At 47.3% G+C, this 19453-nt stretch overlaps 1 protein-coding gene across 3 annotated transcripts in view; it reads left to right on the plus strand.

Moving 5' to 3' along the window:
- Positions 1-19453, plus strand: part of DOCK8 (dedicator of cytokinesis 8) — a 209058-nt gene that overhangs the window by 119929 nt on the left and 69676 nt on the right. For 2 of the 3 annotated variants that reach the window (XM_059142619.1, XM_059142621.1), the window contains 9 exons: positions 2347-2464; positions 4303-4373; positions 5450-5588; positions 6159-6260; positions 7857-7952; positions 8625-8859; positions 11332-11496; positions 13130-13299; positions 16913-17008. In XM_059142619.1, coding sequence (XP_058998602.1) covers positions 2347-2464; positions 4303-4373; positions 5450-5588; positions 6159-6260; positions 7857-7952; positions 8625-8859; positions 11332-11496; positions 13130-13299; positions 16913-17008 — 1192 coding nt within the window. The remainder of the gene's footprint in view (positions 1-2346; positions 2465-4302; positions 4374-5449; positions 5589-6158; positions 6261-7856; positions 7953-8624; positions 8860-11331; positions 11497-13129; positions 13300-16912; positions 17009-19453) is intronic. The other variant, XM_059142620.1, reaches the window with a different exon arrangement.

The following is a 19453-nucleotide window of genomic DNA, read 5'->3' on the forward strand; positions in this document are numbered from 1 at the left end:
GTGATTTGGGGCAAGTTATGTAACATATCTGCATCTCATTTTTTTATTTATGACATGGGGATGATATCATGAACATAGTACCTAGCTATAGGATAGTTATGAGAATTTAAATTTAAATTAATAATTAAGAGGATGTCTGTGTAACTCAGATGATTAAGGGTCTGCCTTAGGCTAAGGTCATGATCCCTGGGTCCTGGATTGAATGAACCTTGCGTTGGGCTCCCTGCTCAGCGGGGAGTCAGCTTCTCCCTCTCCTTCTGCCTTTTCCCACCATTCATGCTTTTTCTCTCAAATCAATAAAAATCTTTAAGGAAAAGAAAAAAAAGTACTTGGGAATAGTGCCTGACACAGGATAAGTAAGTGCTGTAATATCATTGTTTCTTTGAGTCAGGAATATGACTCATCAAAAAAATACACATTTGTTCTTCTATTCAATGAATATTTATTTAGTACCTACTATGCTGCAAGCACTAGTCTGGCTGCTAGTGATTCATCAGTGGATCAAACATCAGATAAAAATCTCTGTCTTCCCAGAGCTTTGCTTTTAGTGGAATATACTAGTAAAAATGCAAAGGGAAAGAAAAAAAAATAAAAATTATAGTTAGCCTAGTACCTGTTCCATAGCTGTTAGATAAATGGATATATTTTTCGTCTTGTTATTGTGTTATTGTCCTATAACTTTATTGGGCTGGGGGTTTGAACTCTCATCTTAGATAGGAGAAGAAAGCTAAACCTATCCAGAATGCCGTGGTAAGAAGAAACTGAAACTACTCCATACAGACTAGAAAGGGAAAAAGAGAAAGAAAAGAAATGAAGTTAGGCCCATCATCTGTGGTCACAAACTGTGTGTAAAAGGAGCTGAGGGGCACCTGACTGGCTCAGTCGGGGAGCTTCTGGCTCTTGAGCTCAGGATTGTGAGTTCAAGGCCCACGTTGGGTGTAGGCCCACTTAAAAATAAAATCTTTCAAATAAATAAATGATATGATTAATGAATAAAAAAATAAAATAAGCCGAGCCTTTTGTTGCTTTCTTATCCCGGTATCAGACGTTCCACCTCTAGGCAGATTTCCACGTAGGAAGGCAGTAAGACATTCTGAGCAGCAGACCTGTCTCGCTGTGTATCAACGCAGAGAACAGGGTTGGTGCTTATCAGCTGGCTGCAGCTGAAGAGAAGAATCCATAAGGCCTCATTCCTCCCAAAATAATTCACCTCTGAAAGGAGACACTTCTTTGTGATAGTGACCTCCTGAGTACAGGGTTTTGCGTTGAGGGAAGAACTTGGCACAAATAAACTCCAGACTTTATTCACTAGTTCTTTTTTTTTTAAGATTTTATTTATTTATTTGACAGAGCGATCACAAGTAGGCAGAGAGGCAGGCAGAGAGAGAGAGGGAAGCAGGCTCCCTGCTGAGCAGAGAGCCCGATGCAGGGCTCGATCCCAGGACCCTGAGATCATGACCTGAGCCGAAGGCAGACGCTTAACCCACTGAGTCACCCAGGCGCCCCTCTTTTTTTTTTTTTTTTTTTAACAACATATAATGTATTATTTGCCCCAGGGGTACAGGTCTGTGAATCATCAGGCTTACACAATACACAGCACTCACCGTAGCACACGCCCTCCCCAGTGTCCATCACTCAACCACCCCAGCCCTCCCACCGACCTCCCCCCAGCAACCCTCAGTTTGTTTTCTGAAATTAAGAGTCTCTTATGGTTTGTCTCCCTCCCCAGTCCCATCCTGTTTCATTTTTCCCGCCCTCCCTCCCACGGCTCCCCGCCCTGCCTCTCAAATTCCTCATATCAGGGAGATCATATGATAATTGCCTTTCTCTGACTGACTTATTCCACTCAGCATAATACCCTCTAGTTCCATCCACGTCGTTGCAAACGGCAAGATTTCATTTCTTGATGGCTGCGTAGTATTCCATTGTGTATATATACCACATCTTTATCCATCCATCTGTTGATGGACGTCTATGCTCTTTCCATAGTTTGGCTATTGTGGACATTGCTGCTATAAACATCCGGGTGCACGTGCCCCTTCAGACCACTACATTTGTATCTTTAGGGTAAATACCCAGTAGTGCGATTGCTGGATCCTAGGGTAGCTCTATTTTCAACATTTTGAGGAACCTCCATGCTGTTTTCCAGAGTGGCTGCACCAGCTTGCATTCCCACCAACAGTGGAGGAGGGTTCCCCTTTCTCCGCATCCTCGCCAGCATCTGTCATTTCCTGACTTGTTCATTTTAGCCGTTCTGCCTGGGGTGAGGTGGGATCTCACTGTGGTTTTTGATCTGTATTTCCCCGATGCCGAGTGTTCACTGGTTCTTTATCTTCTCTTTTCCAGGAATCTTCTCTACGTCTACCCGCAGAGGCTAAACTTCGCTAACAAACTGGCTTCGGCGCGGAATATCACTATAAAGATCCAGTTTATGTGTGGAGAGGATGCTAGCAACGCGATGCCGGTAAAGACAGAGAAACATGTGCCTTCCAGCAGGGCGGGCTGACCCCTCCTCCTCGCCCCCGGTCGGGCCACGCGGACAAAATGCAGGGCTCGTCCGCGTGCAGAGTCCGTCCGGGCAGGCCTACATGTCAGCACCTGCCTAGGCCTTTGGGGCTACTCGAGTATGGGTCCCAGGGTGCTGAAGGGGAAACAGGGTCATTCTAAGCTGAAAGTCTCTTCCCCGACTTACTCGGTAGTGATCTGTGACATTGGGAAGAGCAGATCATTTTAGAGCTTTGAAAAACATGATGAAATCTTTCCACATCACCCTCCTGGCGGAAGAGCTGGCGAGCGGGCCCGCTGTGTCGGCCACGTTTGCACTCACCCAAGCCCCAGGCTGCCTCTGGAGGCAAATGTGAAATATTGCCTAGTAGCATAACACCCACGCCGTCTCAGCACCCTTCAGGAGTGGGTCTTCAGCCTGAGACAAAATATAAATCAAATAATAAGATATACTACTGCACTCTCAAAGGCACCCAAAAGGCCAGAATTTGTGTTATTTTATGTTTCTGCCACTAAATGAGATGGGCGGTTTTTCCATCCCTAAGCCCTAGAGTTCCGGTCCCGTACCTTTCTACTGAAGGAAATTTTTTCCAGTGTTTCTGCTCTTCAGATACCTACTTTTTTTTTTTCCTTTAAAAAAACATCCTTCTCTTGACACATGCACCTTCCCAAGGCAAGGTCTCTCTCTCTTTTTTTTTTTCCCCAAAGATTCCATCTATTTATTTGACAGAGAGAGAGAGATCACAAGTAGGCAGAGCAGCAGGCAGAGACAGAGGGGAAGCAGGCTCCCCACTGAGCAGAGAGCCCGATGCGGGGCTTGATCCCAGGACCCTGAGATCATGACCCGAACCGAAGGCAGAGGCTTTAGCCCACTGAACCACCCAGGTACCCGGCAAGGTCTCTTTTTGTGGCAGGGATGGGAAAGCAGTCCTCAAGGAGGACTCCTGTGGTTCCCTGCTCTGGCCCTTAACAAGGCTCCCAGGGCTGCCTGGTCCAGCTGTGCAGAAGCTTCTGGGAGGGGACACGTGAGGGCCAATCCCAGCCTGTTCTCCTCTCCCCAAGCCCTGGGACCTTGGCATGACTGCTGCAGTAATAGGAGAAGGCTCTTCTTTCCTTTGCTCAAAGAGGAGTCAACTCATGTACCTTCAGGGCTGAGTCAGGCCACAGGAGGTGTCCTTTTTTTTTTTTTTTTTTTTAAGATTTCATTTATTTATTTGACAGAGCACAAGCAGACAGAGCAACAGACAGAGGCAGAGAGAGAGGGAGAAGCAGGGTTTCCGCTGAGCAGAGAGCCAGACACGGGGCTCGATCCCAGGACCCTGGGATGTGACCTGAGCCGAAAGCAGACATTTAACTGAATGTACCACCCAGGCGCCCTAGTATATTTTTCTAAATAACAGGAGCACGTTGACAAGCCAGGGAACGTCCTGATCACACAAGAGACCAGGTCCATGTCTTTGGAGGAGAAAGAACCTGGATCAGAGTCACTGGGGACAAAACCGTGTGGCTTTGCCTGGAGAACGGACCTCTAGACCTCGAGGCCAAGTGGAGAGGGCACTGGTTTTCTAGGCTCACAACCATCTGGCTCTCGGTCACTAATACAGCTCCTTGGGGCCTCAGTTTACCCTTCACAGCTGGTTCTTCTGCGTCGGTGTGCAATTGGTCAGTTGTAAACCTAGCGCACTTAATTTACAAAATGTCGCTTTGCCAGACCCAAACATCCATGGGGCTGATGACAGTTGCTTTGGTATGCCCAAAACCCCCTGCTAATTTGGTCCTTTCTCTGTTGGCACACAGGTCATCTTTGGAAAATCCACTGGCCCTGAATTTCTGCAGGAAGTATACACAGCTGTTACATACCATAATAAGTGAGTACCTTTCCGCACCTCAGATATATGCCGTGGTTGTGTCATTATCTCCTGGCTTTTCTGAATCCCCTTTTGGTGATTCCTCCCAAAAGGTTTTATAACTCAGGGACTACGGGACAAAGGAAATAATATGTCGGTTCTATGATTCTGTGCTGCAGCTGCATACTTTTTGTCACTAAGACTGAGAGTAGAACATGTCTTTAAAAAGTGAATATTGTTCTGACTTTTCAGGAGCCTTCTGATGTAGCACGAGACAGAGAAGTTTTATGGTATTAAACAAAGTAATACATTTCCTAACTAGCTTGGAGATACTGCAGGGGGTCAGAAGCAAAATCCAACCCTCCTTTCCCTGTCTCCCTGTCTTCTAAATATTACTCCACATCTGTGCTACTATCTACTTTAAGAACATGGAAGTTGGCCAAAAGAGAAATGGGACCCTCATTATTCTGTGGGTGCACTGAGTCACAGATTAATGTCTCAAACCATCTTTGACATTTCACAGGTTGGGGAGGGAGCATCAGATGCACTCAGGTTTGATCCTGGCTTGATAACCTTGGCCTATTGAAATATTTCTCTGAACCCTCTTTCCTCCCTTGGGACAGGTTGAGATGAGTAATGTACTTGAAGCCCTTAGTCAAGTATCTGGGTCTTTGTAATTCAGTGAATCAGGTTCCCTTTCCTTCCTGTCGGCATTCATTTGCTAATCTAGATTCCTCTGATGAAGGCCAGAGATGGGCCCGTCCCTGTTCTTGGGGGTAGAGATAGAAAAGGAGGCCACAGCAAGACTGAGTCTTCTTTTGGAAATAAGTTGAGCTTTCCCATTATGTGTGGAGTTTGTTTGTTTGTTTTCCTAACAACGCCTTAAGTTTGTGAGGAGTCCTTTGTAAACAAAGCACATCTGGGGGTATAAAGTTGGTCTCAAGGATCTTCAGCGTGGGAGCAGAATGATGTAAAATGAGAAGCACACCAAGCAGGCAAATTCTGAGGTGCAAAGGGCCTGTGGCATTAGAAGGGATCGTTGGAGAAAGCATCATTCTTGCTTAAGCTTTCTCATGTACAATGTACTTTCGAAACAGGTCTCCTGACTTCTATGAAGAAGTGAAAATCAAGCTCCCGGCTAAGCTCACTGTAAATCACCACCTCCTGTTCACCTTTTATCATATCAGCTGTCAGCAGAAGCAGGGGGCCTCCGTGGAAAGTCTCCTGGGGTACTCGGTAAGTCATTGCCACCTTGCCGATTCACACTGCGGTGGTTGGACTCCAAGGTCCCTGCAGACATAAATAACTCAGTTCAGCTCACTTGCTTTTTTCCAAATGTCAGAAGTAGCAAAATGTGCCAAACCAGATTCTAGCAAAGAGCAGAAATGACTTGACTCGGCACGTGACACATTTCTGGAATGGCAAGCTAGCGGGTGGTAGATATTGGAAGAATACGCATTTATAAAAAAGCATCGCAACATCCATTATTTCTAGATCCCATATATATGCTCCACTTCCCCCAGGGGAAGAAAGTTATTTCTTTAAGAAATATAACGGGTAAAATAAACGTTGATGTTGTCTAGACACTCACTACTTTGGCTCTGAAAGCAGTAAATCACTGATACCCTATCTCAGGAGCTCTCAGAGAATTTAAAATGCAAAGAATTTGACAGAAATTACTGCTTGCAAGAGGCCTGGTCAATATCTAATCATCATTCAGTTGCATTTGATTATTGTGAGCTAGATAAATGGCCAAAATGATATGCTGTAATAATTCCACTTTATTCTTTATATCATCTGTTTCAGTGGCTGCCAATTCTCCTAAATGAACGTCTTCAGACTGGATCCTACTGTCTCCCTGTTGCCTTGGAAAAGCTGCCCCCCAATTACTCCATGCATTCAGCAGAGGTAAGCGGCAAGCTGGCCACTCCCGTGCCTTCCTATCTTCCGGTTCTCCAAGGAAGTTAGAAAAGCAAGCTTTGGGGGCACCTGGGTGGCCAGCTCAGTTGGTTGAGCGCTCAGTTCTTGATTTTGGCTCAGGTCATGATCTCAGGGTCGTGAGATCGAGCCCCGAGTTGGGCTCCCTGCTCAGGCTGGAGTCTGCTTGAGATTCTCTCTCTCCCTCTGCCCCTCTTCCTACTCGGTCCCTCTCTCTCTCAAATAAATTTAAAAAAAAAAAAAAAAAAAAAAAGTCTTAAACCAAAACAACAACAACAAAAAAGGAAAACAAGCTTTCATGTGAAATTTCTTGACTTTCAAATGTTGGCTGCTAGTTGAAAATGTTTCCAGCCCTGGGCCACACAGAACTGTCTGGAGGCTGGATCTAGCATTGGGCCCCCGTCTGTGACTCTGTCTTGGAGAGTTCCAGAAGTTCACACACCAGGCACTCTTCCCACTCCTGAGAGGACAGCGTGCTTCCTTTCACTAGCGTGCAAGAGGTGCCCACACTCCCGTGGCCGGGTCAGGCTACACCGTTCTCTTGCAGGGCTGTATGATGGTGTCTCTAGAGGATGACTATTCTGGTGGGGATTTAAGGCCAGAAATGGTCCCCAAGGACTGCAGAACCACCAACATATAAATGGTATGAAAGAGTCATTTTAAGTACTGAATGCAGAAGCCTTTGGGACTGCTCTCTGGAAACCTTTTGTTAAAAGAGAAAGTGACTTCGGGATCTCCAAGGCATTAAAGTTTCATGTCTCGTAAGATATTCTACACTTTGTCTCGACGTTCCTGATTAATGGGGAAATCACTGCAATATGACTGTTTTTTTTTTTTAAAGATTTTATTTATTTATTTGACAGAGATCACAAGTAGGCAGAGAGGCAGGCAGAGAGAGAGGAAGGGAAGCAGGCTCCTTGCTGAGCAGAGAGCCCGATGCGGGACTTGATCCCAGGACCCTGGGATCATGACCTGAGCTGAAGGCAAGGGCTTTAACCCACTGAGCCACGCAGGTGCCCCAATATGACTTTAAAAAAAAAAAAAAAAGATTTTATTTATTTATTTAACAGAGAGAGAGAGAGAGAGATCACAAGTAGGCAGAGAGGCAGGCAGAGAGAGAGGAGGAAGCAGGCTCCCCGCTGAGCAGAGAGCCCAATGTGGGGCTCGATCCCAGGACCCTGAGATCATGACCTGAGCTGAAGGCAGAGGCTTAGCCCACGGAACCACCCAGGCATCCCCAATGCAATATGATTTTATTCCCACCCCTAGAATCCAGGGTCCTCAATGCTGGATGGGAGCTTAGGATCCATCACTCATTTCAGACCCCTCCCATCTGTATAAGCAAATGAGAGTTCATTCGACTCGTCAAAGTAACAACAACTCGTTCGGTGAAAAACTGAACCCGAGTGTTGGACCCCTGACTCCTCGGCTAGTTCTCTGGCTTCCAGGGAGGGAGACACCTGCGTAACCCTGACATTCACACTCACGCTGCCTCGCTCTGCTAGTCTATAACCAGAAAAGGGGATTGGATTGCTAATTGTTTTTTTTCTTTTCCCTTCAACACAGAAAGTCCCTTCACAGACTCCCCCCATTAAATGGGCTGAAGGACACAAGGGAGTATTTAATATTGAAGTGCAGGCTGTTTCTTCTGTCCACACCCAGGTAAGGAACATATCAGCGTCCTCTTCAGATCAGAGGCAGAGGGCTCGTAAGAAGAAGGGGGTGCAGCAGAGAACCGTCTGTGGACAGGCCAGTAGAGGACCAGTGACAGAGTTCGTGCATGGATAAAACAAGAAACCACCTTCACTGCATCCTGGAGGCTTACAGGCCTGTTCAGGTTTTACTGGTCATTTAAAGGGAGAGACCTCCTAAAAATGTCAAGTGCCTGGATGAAGGAATGCAGTATCTGCCCTTTGGGCTGAGAAACCATGCGAGGGGCACCATGAGCAACCTTTTCCTGCTGCTGCCTCACTCCCCGCTGTCAATCGGCCATTTTTCCCCGCTTTGTGATTTTGTTTTGTTTTTTGTTTTTTGTTTTTTCCCAGTTCTCCATTCCTTCCTTTTCTGTCTGCACTTTCCATCTGTTCAGACCCCATTTTGGCTGTGTGTTTAACCAAGTGCGCTCGCCTCTGCCCACAACCAGATCAGATCCGAGGCCAAATTCTATTTTCTTCAGTTACTAGTCATCAAGAGGTTCTGTTCTGTGCCCGCTGCTCTTCTGAGGCATCCGTAGCCTCGGTCTGAAACCTCCGGGTCCCAGAGCTTTGGCTCATGAGCCCCCCCGTGGAGCGTGGATGGGGTCCGCCCCAGGATGCCTGCTGTCTGTCTTCCCAGGACAACCACCTGGAGAAGTTCTTCACCCTCTGCCACTCCCTGGAGAACCAGGTGACCTTCCCCATCCGAGTGCTGGACCAGAAGATCAGCGAGATGGCGCTGGAACACGAGCTGAAGCTCAGCCTCATCTGCCTGAACTCCTCCCGCCTAGAGCCGCTGGTGCTCTTCCTGCACCTGGTGCTGGACAAGCTCTTCCAGCTGTCCGTGCAGCCCATGGTCATCGCTGGCCAGACAGGTGGGGCCCGCGGGGCTGGGGCGGGGCCGGACGGGCAGGCGGCGCCTTGCATGACCCGTGACTTTCCAGAAATCCTTAGAATGGGGACAGTGGGATCTTCCTTTCTATCGATGATGTGAGTCCAAGGGAAGCCAAGACCAGGGGTAATTTTTTTTTTTTTTTGAGACTTCCTGGACATTGAATAAAAAACAGATTAATTTAGGATGCTTAAAATGATAGTTTTCAAAAATAGGTGTATTGAATGATTAGAGGTGATCGTTCCAAGTCCATTCCTGGTAATGGATGGATTTATTTGGACACTGGGATATTTTTATTTTCTTGACCGACAAGGAAATACGATGTTTTTAAGGAAGTAAGACAGCTCGTATTAAATGGCGGCAGAGGAACTCTCTAAATGGAAACTCAGTGGGATCACTTCTTTAATTGAGCTATAAAACACATACCCTAAAATCCACCAACGTGTACAATTCATTAGCTTTTAGCCCATCTCATGGCTGGGCAACTATCACTGGTCTCCAGTTCCAGGAGATTTTCATCAGCCCGAACTGAAACCCGTGCCCTTTGGCAGCTGCCCCCCCCCCATTCTCCCTTCCCCTCAGCCCCTGACAACCACTCATCCACTTTCCGAAAGTATATTTTAAATGCTGACTTGGCACAAATTACCACTATTTGAATACAACGTGTAAGACTTCTCTTGGAGACAATGGCACGTAAGACCTGGGTCCAGTGGTCCTCCCGACTCCTGCAGGAGAAGGCCAGGCGGTGGGGCGCCTTTGTTGGCCGCTGTTTTCAGCTGGGCTGATGTCCTCTTGAGCTCCCCAGACTTGCAGATGTCTTTTGGACATTTCAGAGCCCTGCTCCCAGGGCTCTGCTACGTCTTGTGGGCTTGGCAGTAACAGTTGAGAGCCTGTGGGACCTCAGAGAACTTGAAACTGAGCAAAGAGCATCAGCGCAGGACCGTCCTCTAAAGGACACAGCTAAATATTGGGGGGGAAGTGAGAACCTCAATCTGGGAGGACGAAGGAGGCCCCCAGGAGGAAGACAGAGGTATTTGAGATAGCTTTGAAGGATGGGTGGGGGACAAGGGGCCCACATAGGGATAGTCAGATGTGCAGGGCAAGCGCAGAAACCCGGAGTGTCTGGTTCAGAACAGAAGGGGTTCTGAAAATGGTATCAAAAGACACCTTCCTGGGAGTGTCAGAAGAGAAGTGACTCACACAATGGGGCACTCAGAGCCTGGCACACGCTGGGCAGCCTTCAGAGCCAGGGGAGAAGAGGACCTCCGAATCCCTAGCTCACGCCGTGTCCTGAGATGCGTCTCTCATGGTGCCACAGTTAAGGTATCCTGTGTTGCAGACCAGCGTTTCCTCTCTGCATCCGTTGCCTCTCCAGCTAGAGCCCTGCTGAGTAGCTAGCTCCACCATTCCCAGATTCCTTCCCATGCCCCCACATATTTGCACTCGCACACAGACCTGTGCAGTAGACAAACCATTCATTCCTAGGTTTTAAGCTGCTTCTTTGTAGCAAGTTGCCACCCGTCCTGGGGCGACAGCCACCAACTAGGTGGAGGCACTTAACATAGAAGCATTTATTCAGAATATGTCAGGTGCTCTGGTCATCACAGGGGTGGAGACAAGAAGAAGGGAGAAATACGCTTCTCCCCAGAGGCTGGAAGCCTGCTCAGGGAGACAGAGGTGACCACCGGGAGCAGCCAAAGAACTTTGAGTCTTGGCATCCCTGAAGCCTTGTGCCGAGTCATGTCCGAGGCTTCATGGAGGAGGTGGATGGGGCCCAGCAGTGAAGAATTGGTGGGATTTTGCTGGCGGGAGCACAGAGGGCTTTCTAGCTAAGAACAACAACATGCGAAAAATTGCAGAGCTGAGACAGAGCAGACACGTGATGGGGACAGGACAATTGCCTCATTTTAAAGGAAGTTGAATTGGAGCAGGAAAGAAGGGTAACAAGTTTGGGTAACGAGGTGAAGCCAAACTGTGGAGGGCTGGGAGCTCCTGAACAAGACCGTACACGGTAAATCAGTCAGTTTGTGCAGACCCACGTGGAGGAGAGCACGGCACAGCTACTTTTCCAGATTAATCTATATGCCAAGAAACTGCATGGCGCAAGGACACATCTCAGACAGGAGGGCGTGTGAGAATCACCAGGGCATCTTGCGATCACGGCTCGGTGGTGGTGGGGAGGCTGCCTTGATGGTCTCCTGTCTTTGCGGTGAAGACCCACAGTGCTCTCCAGAGGAGGCTGAGGAAGGGGGAGAGGTGACGTGGTTTGCAGTTAGCAGAGCTGGGATGGAGGAGTTGTCCCCACAACCACTCACCCTGCCCTGGCCGCCGTCTTGCCCAGCCTGGTTCAGCAGGTCCGCTCTGAGGACTCCTTGATGCTGCCCCAGAGAACATTCTAGCTCGGGTTCCCTCGGGACCAGTTGTGAGGCTGCCTGTCTTTCTCTTGGTTCCTCAGCCAACTTCTCCCAGTTTGCGTTTGAGTCTGTGGTGGCCATAGCCAACAGTCTGCACAACAGCAACGACCTGGCCAAGGACCAGCATGGGAGGAACTGCCTGCTGGCCTCCTACGTGCACTACGTCTTCCGCCTGCCGGAGCCGCCCAGGGACCCACCCAAGTCAGGTAGGGTTGCCCCCCCCACCCCCACCCCGGCCATGGGTGCCTGGTGGGTGGGACCCTGCGCCTGGCCTGCTACCCGGTGATTCAAAATATCATAAAAAGCCCAAAGTTAAATTATATGTTTGATTTTTTTCAGTTAAAATTGATTTTATTAATTTTTAATTTATTTTTGTATTGGTGAGACCAAACTTATGCGAATGCCGAAATTAGAAAATTTGTTTCTAGTTTTTATTTTCTGACTCGCTTTCTTGCTGCCTCCCTTCCACCCCCCCTTTTTAAGATTGATTCATTTATTTTAGAGGGACGGAGTGCATGAGCACGGGCAGGGGCAGAGGGAGAGAGAAGGAGGTTCAAGCAGGCTCCCTGCTGAGCACGGAGCCCAACACCCAGAGCTCCGTCCCAGGATCCTGTGATCACGACCTGAGCAGAAATCTAGAGTTGGACGCTTAACTGAGCCACCCAGGCACCCCTCCCTCTTTTTATACCTGAAGGACTTGGGGTTTTTTTCTGCCTCTGTGATAACCCAGTGGGTAATTTGATTTGGGTGAGGATTTTTATTTTAAAAAGTGGAGACAACAGTTGTCTGGGATGCTAGGATAAGAATGACGAAGGAAAACAAATATCCCAGCGTAGTGGTGAGCACCGGTTCCTCCAGTTTTCGGGATGAAAAGCTAACTCCCTTTCCCCATTTCCCCCAAACTCAACTTCTGAAATAATAACAGGGCATCTCTCCATCCTTCCCAGCTACGTACAGAGGTAGTCCTCCCATGATACTTCCAGTCAGCAGGAGGTAAAAAAGAGCATCAACAAGTTTACAAAATTCAAGGTTCTAACGAAGAAACTTGCCCTTTTTATTAGTCCATGCAACGTCATTACAAATAAACCTGTATTTTTTTTTTTTTTTTAAGATTTTGTTTATCTGGGAGAGAGCAAAAGTGGAGAGAGAGCGAGCAAGAGTAGGGATGGGTGCAGAGGGAAAGGGAGAAGCAGACTCCCCGCTGAGCAGGGAGCCCAACTCCGAGCTCAATCCCAAGACCCCGGGATCGTGACCTGAGCCAAAGGCAGACGCTTAACCGAATGAGCCACCCAGATGCCCCAGAAAACCTATAATTTCAGCTGAGTTTTTAAAGAACTTGTATAATCACTTCAGAAGACATACACCTATTGAAAAGTGAGAAATGATGTATAACATATACTTATCCTTGGATTCTCCTATCTCAGAAAATCTTGCATGACTTATAAAGTTGTCTTAATTTAAATATTAATAAATTTAGAAGTCCCCATTTCCAGCTTGTCTGGAGCAAGCTGCAGCTCGGGCCACCCTGGGGGCTGTTTCCCTGGGGCCCTAAGAGGCTGAAGCTTCGTAGCCGCCCCCCCCCCCTTCCGATGAGGCAGGTGTTTCCCGCTACCACAGTCCTCACCCCTCCCTGGAGCCTCGCCCTCATCTCCTTACCCCCAAAGCCATGCTCCTCTGACCTTCGCTAGGCCTTTGATGATAAGACCCTAATTCCGAGATGTGCTCAGGTGGGTTTTTGTTCCCCTCCCCACCCTGTCCCTCTTCAGTTCCATCCCCAGCACGGTTCAGTGACGCGGATCCCCTCTTTCTGTTGACATGTCTGGGCCTGGTGGGGTGCAGGTGGGACCGCCGCCCTCCCTGACCCGCGCTACCACACGTACGGACGCACGTCCGCGGCCGCCGTGAGCTCGAAGCTGCTGCAGGCCCGGGTGATGAGCAGCAGTAACCCGGACCTCGCGGGGACACACTGCGCGGCCGACCAGGAGGTAAAGCACATCATGGCTGCGAAGGTACGGGAGATGCCAGAGCCAGGAGCGCAACACGAGCTTTTTTAGTTTTATTTTATTTTATTTTTTAAAAAATTTTATTTGTTTATTTGACAGAGAGAGAGAGAAAGAAAGAGCATGCACACAAGCAGGGGGAGAGGCAGAGGGAGGAGAGAAGCAGGCTCCCTGCAGAGCAAGGGAAGCCCGTTGCGGGGCTCGATCCCAGAACTCCAGGATCATGACCTGAGCCGAAGGCAGTGGTTTAATCCACAGAGCCACCCAGGCACCTGAGCTTTTTTAGTTTTAGCGAAAACTTAGAGAAACAACACAAAACGGACCACAGCTGGGGCCACAGTTCTGCTGGTCACATGTTCTCATGCTTCAGGTTTTGACATGATTGAGACCGTTCTGGAAAGAGGCAGGGGCAAGACTGGCATTTGATCTGCTCCGTTAGTCTGTGGTTGGGAAGTTTTTAGAGCACGGCTGATTGAGCCACTTGGAGTCTGTTTTCAAGGGAAACAATGTAGCTTTAACTGCTTTTTTTTTTTTTTTTTATGCCTTGGAACAGTTGTTTTTTATTTCGTTTTATTAACTTTTTAATACCTGCCCTTTAACATTCGTTAACATCCATAGATTAATTATACCATAGAGTAATCCCCAGAGCAAAGCCAGGTTTGTTTTTTTTAAAGATTTTATATATTTATTTGACAGACAGAGATCACAGGTAAGCAGAGAGGCAGGCAGAGAGAGAGGAGGAAGCAGGCTCCCTGCTGAGCAGAGAGCCCGATGTGGGACTCGACCCGAGGACCCTGGGATCATGACCTGAGCCGAAGGCAGAGGCTTAACCCACTGAGCCACCCAGGCACCCTGCAAAGCCAGGTTTTATAAACAAAAACAGATCAGAGATGTTGATGACTTAGGCTATAATGTTTTTCTTCCATGAATTCTTTTCTTTTTCTTTCTTTTTTTAAAAATATTTTATTTATTTATTTGACAGAGAGAGATCACAAGTAGGCAGAGAAGCAGGCAGAGAGAGGGGGAAGCAGGCTCCCTGTTGAGCAGAGAGCCCCAGGCAGGGCTCGATCCTAGGACCCCAAGACCATGACCTGAGCCGAAGACAGAGGCTTAACCCACTGAGCCACCCAGGCACTCCATCTTTGCTTTTTCTTGATAAATATTCTTTTTATTTTAAAACAGTTGCAGATTTATGGAATTATCGTGAATAGAGTACAGAAAGCTTGTGTATCTGTCATGCCTCGTCTGTTATTACCATTTTACATTAGAATGGTACATATGTTCCAATTCATGAACTAATATCGGTCTGTGATCATTATTAACCCAAGTTCATATTTTATTCAGATTTCCTCCATTTTTCCCTCATGTCCTTTTTCAGTTTCAGGATCCCAGCCAAAATACCACATTACATTTTATCGTCCTGTCTCCTTAGTTTCCACTTGGTGGTGACAATTTCATAGACTTCCCTTGTTTTTGATGACCTCGACACTTTGGAGGGATCCTGGTCAGATTTTGGTAGAGTGTGTCTCATTTGAAAATTTATTTCGAGCTTGTGATATAACCATACACTATAAAATTGACCCAGCACAAAGCTGCCGTAAATTCTTCATCTGAATTTTCTTTCCAGTTACCTGTGGCCCCTGTGACTAAACTTCTAGAGTAATATTGTTTCCCCTGAGTATGATAAATCATACTCTCTAAGTTTTGACATAATTTCTCTTACAAAATCCACCTACTTGAGACAGTATATTGTAAGAAAAAGGAATTTGGAGACCCCGGTCTCTAAAATTGGTTGGAGACCCCCGGGGTTGGGTCAGGACTCTACCACCACCCCACTGTGTGATCCCGGGCGAGTCCGCTCCTGCCCTGGGGCTCTCGTTGCTCATCTCCATAGAGTTTCTGAACCCTGGATGGATTTAAGGATCATCTATGGACCCGCCACTGGAGATTCTGACAATCTAGAGTGTGTACGCACCTTACGAAATTGTTCCTACCCCGGCGTTTTTGACTTACAGAATCAACGCACGGCAGGGCTGGAGCCGGCTCCTACCAGTTTCTGAGAGCTGGTCACTTAAATTTTCTGAGCCGGTTGTTAGACGCTATTAAAAAATGAAATTATATAAAATAACAAGTTATATTGAATTTAAAATAATCTAAATGCACTGTGGTATCTTGGACTGTATCTTGAAGCTGAAACTGGACCTCAGTGGAAACCTAGTAAAATCTACATCGGTGGTTTAGTTGCTAGTAAGGAGCCAATGATAATTTTTTAATTTTGACAAAGGTACCAGAGTGATGTCAGATGTTAACATCAAGAGGAACTGGAGAAAGAAGCTGTGCAAGAACTCTCGATCACCTTTGCAACTTGTCCATAACTCCGAAATTACTCCGCTTTAGAAAGACAGTACTCAGACACTATCCCTTCCTTGCTAGTTTACTACATTTTACTCTTTTATCTGTGTTCTTGAGGGTTTTTTGTGTCTCTTGTATCTGTATGGTGGAAGTACTCTATAATGGTTCGCTGGTGTGTATTTCTTCCCAACACCGTGTCCAGTGACATCATCTGAACTTGCAGTCTGTCGTGATGAAAGCATTTAAGGTACAGAACTAAATATTGCAAATCAGGTCCTCCACCCAAGAGCTGTTTGCTAAACGTTTGCCAGCGCACCCCAGTACGACCTCATACGTAAGGTCCCTCTGTAAGCAATGACATTTCCCGATTTCCCGGGACATGTGGCCTGTCTCTATTATTCACAGCCTTGATCGTTCTGGTTTCCTTTAAGAAAAGTGAAAATACTAAATTTCTTCGTGGATGGGGTTAAGAATTATCTAACTGTTTTGTAGAAAGGGGAGAGCATTTGTCCACAGTGGTTTTTTGGCAATTTTTTAAATACAGTGTTTGGGAGCCCAGGAGAGTACCATCCTAGCCCACAGAGAGGCGCTGTTCCCACATTTTGTTTTATGCTCCCCACCTCCCCCCAAAAGTCAGAATATACAAGAGACTTCAGCACCCCCGTCCCTAACTAGGTTTTTTTTTTTTTAATTAACATATAATGTATCATTTGTTTCAGGGGTGCAGGCCTGTGCTTCCTCAGTCTTCTATAATACCTGTGCTCGTTGCAACACTTCCCTGCCCAGGGTCCATCCCCAGCCACCCTATCCCTCCTCTGCCCTACCCTCCAGCAACCCTCAAATTTGTTTCTTGAGATTAAGTCTCTTATGGTGTGTCTCCCTCTCCGGTTTCATCTTGTTCCATTTTTCCCTCCCTTCCCTGATGATCCTCTGTCTTCTTTCTCAAATTCCTGCTATCATCAAGACCATAGGATAATCCTGACTAGGTTCGCAACTATGGGTTGTTGTTCTACACATGAAACCACTAACAGGGATTGTGTCAGGAGCAAGTAGAATGTGCTGTGACTTTATATCCTTTGCTTTGTTTTGTATTCATTTGTGATCAGTGCTTTACCTTTGTAACCAGAAAAAAAAAAAAAAAAAACAACCAAAAAAAAAAGTAAGAAATAGGTTATAAGTGAACATTGAGGGTGTGAGTTTCAGGCCACGGGCTCAGCTTCTAAGGGGACTGATGTCGACTGGCGGATGTGTCATGGGTTGTGTATTTCAGAACTCAGATCGCAGCTGCAATCGGATGTCCTACTATTGTTCAGCCAATAACGAGGTCCCAGGCTCGACCACAGCCCCGAGGCCGGCCAGCAAAAAGGTACTGAGTGTGAGGACAATTTGCTTGTTGTTCTCATTGTGATTGATAACAGACACCGTCAGAAGGCTCTTCTGTCTCCTTTCCCCGCCCCCACCAACACACACACACACACACACACACACACACACACACACACACACACACTTCAGTAGCTCTGTTCCTTGTCATCCATTTTTTTGACCAAGTGATTCCTGTTCCCGAAGGGTGGTCCAACTTACCATGCACCCAAAGTCCCGGGAGGGCTCATTAAAACCCATAGCTGGACCCTACCCCCCCCCCCCGAGTTTCTGATGCAATAGCTCCGAAGCTGGGCCTGAGATTTTGCATTTGTAACAAGTTCCCAGGGGATGCTCGTCCAGCGATCAGTCAGAGAATGCCTGGCTTCCTTTCTTCTTCAGTCGAACGTGGGCTGGGAACAGTTCATCCTCAGCAAAAGCGAAAGGCAATGACTGGGTATCATTTATTTCAGTCCTCCATCAGGTGACCTGACAGGCTTTCCTCCAAATTCATTCTAATCAGCTTTAGTTAGGAGCTGGGAGACGTTACAAGCTGCTCACCAGAATATCTGATAATAGCAGAATTCTCCAGTCATCGCCATGGCCTGTGTGGTCTGAGGGCCCGGGGTGTCTCGCTTCAGTTTTTTCTCTGCCAGACACCCGAGGATTGCTCCCTGAGAGCAGTGACTGAAGTTAAGGTCTCAAGAGTCTTTCCAGATCCTTATTAAAATGTAAATACTCTGAGTGGAAGGATAACATGGGAAGCCATTTGCAACAGCTGACGCCACAGGGAATGTTTATTAAACATGCCAGGGGGGGAGCGAACCTCAGCTCAGCTCGCTGTGCACCAAGTGAGGGAAAGATCAGGCATGGGGGTGTCCTGCGGGGGTCTGAGGGTGCTGACTTCTCAGTGATCCGGGCCCAGGGCACCCTCTGGGGAGGGATACAGGGAATTAATTTTTAAAAAAGTGAAAGAAGATCAGGCGAGGTGCTGAAGATATTTCACTTACCCTCAAACTCGACCTTGGGCTTGGCAGGAACTGGTTCCACGAACCATTCGACCTTCTTTTGAAAGCCACAGTTTGCCTACAGCCTCGCCTCCTGCAACAAACAATGGCACTTGGCTTTCCCATTGCCTTGTTTTGATTTTGTTCTCAATGATGAGAAGAGAATTGTTTCATCTCAGAGGGAAGTTTAGACTGTTTGTTCACTAGCTCAGCAAAAAGGATTTTAGCTGCTTGGCTCTCCTCTCTAACCTCCGGAGCAAGGTGTTCTTGTAATAATGTTGCCTGGTAAGCAACATAAATTACTTTAAGAAGCAGCTTATCTTCCTCTAATCTCTAAGACTCTGGCAGTCAAACTGACCTATTTCCCAGAGGTTACCTTTGAAGCCAGTGGCGTGAGGCTTTCCTACAAGGGCAAGCTCCCCGAGTAGCTGACTTACGTCACCGGCACACGCAGACCACCTGCTGGGTTGACAATCCGCCTCCCACCGCTTCCAGGCCGGTGAGCTTCATGGACGGCTCTGGACAGCAGACAAATGTGTTTCTGTGTCCGAAGGTTATAAAGGTTTGACTCAGCTGGCAGAAGGTCTGCGAACCTTCTGACATGCTGAAACACTTTAGCATTTTGGATTCATCGTCGTTAACCGGCTGAAGCTTAAATAGTTAGAACACCCAGAGATCTGCACGTAGAGTTTCCATTTGTATCCTTTTAGCACGGCTTAGTAAGTCTGCAATTATCATGTGCATAAGACAGTGAAATGAGCTGCAGACACGCTGTACAGCGTGCACACCGTCAAGGCATATCAAGGACAGTCTTTGCTGTAATCAGTTTTTGTTTGAGGGGTTGAGTTTGAGACTTAACTGCTGTATGTGCCAGTGGCTTAGGGTGTGGTATGAGGATGTTCAAATAGTTTTAGTTCTTTTACCCACAGAACAATAAATAAATTAGTTCATCTGTATTTATTCTAGGCTTTATGGTCAGCAGATTAATGATACCCACAAACACCCAGGCATTCTTTTTGCCATTAGTTAAGGCGATCACCCATCCCTGTTTGCTCAGGACCAAAGGCTCGCTGGGATGCAGGGCTTTTCTGTTTTCACACCGAGGCAGTCCCAGGCAAACTGAGAGGAGCTGGCGGCCCTACCTTCAGTCTTGAGCTTCTTCCCCAGCAAACCTGTTGTCAAGAGTATAAGTAGCCAGATAAACCAGGGAACAGGAAATGTACAAAAGATGCAAAAGTCACCACCTGCTATGTTTGCTCTCAAGCAGTTGGATAACTTGCAGGGAAGTGTAGGCGTAAAGCAGAGCTGACTGAGTAAGCTTCCAGAATCTGACCCTGGGACAGAAGGGGTTGAGAAGTTGGAAATTCAGGCTGCTACCACTGTAATGGAAAGGATCTGCCCATCAGCCCATCATGTTCCCCGCCGTGCTGTAGTGGGATTAA

Source organism: Mustela lutreola, chromosome 12 (assembly GCF_030435805.1).
Source record: "Mustela lutreola isolate mMusLut2 chromosome 12, mMusLut2.pri, whole genome shotgun sequence".
NCBI classification, from domain to species: Eukaryota; Metazoa; Chordata; class Mammalia; order Carnivora; family Mustelidae; genus Mustela; species Mustela lutreola.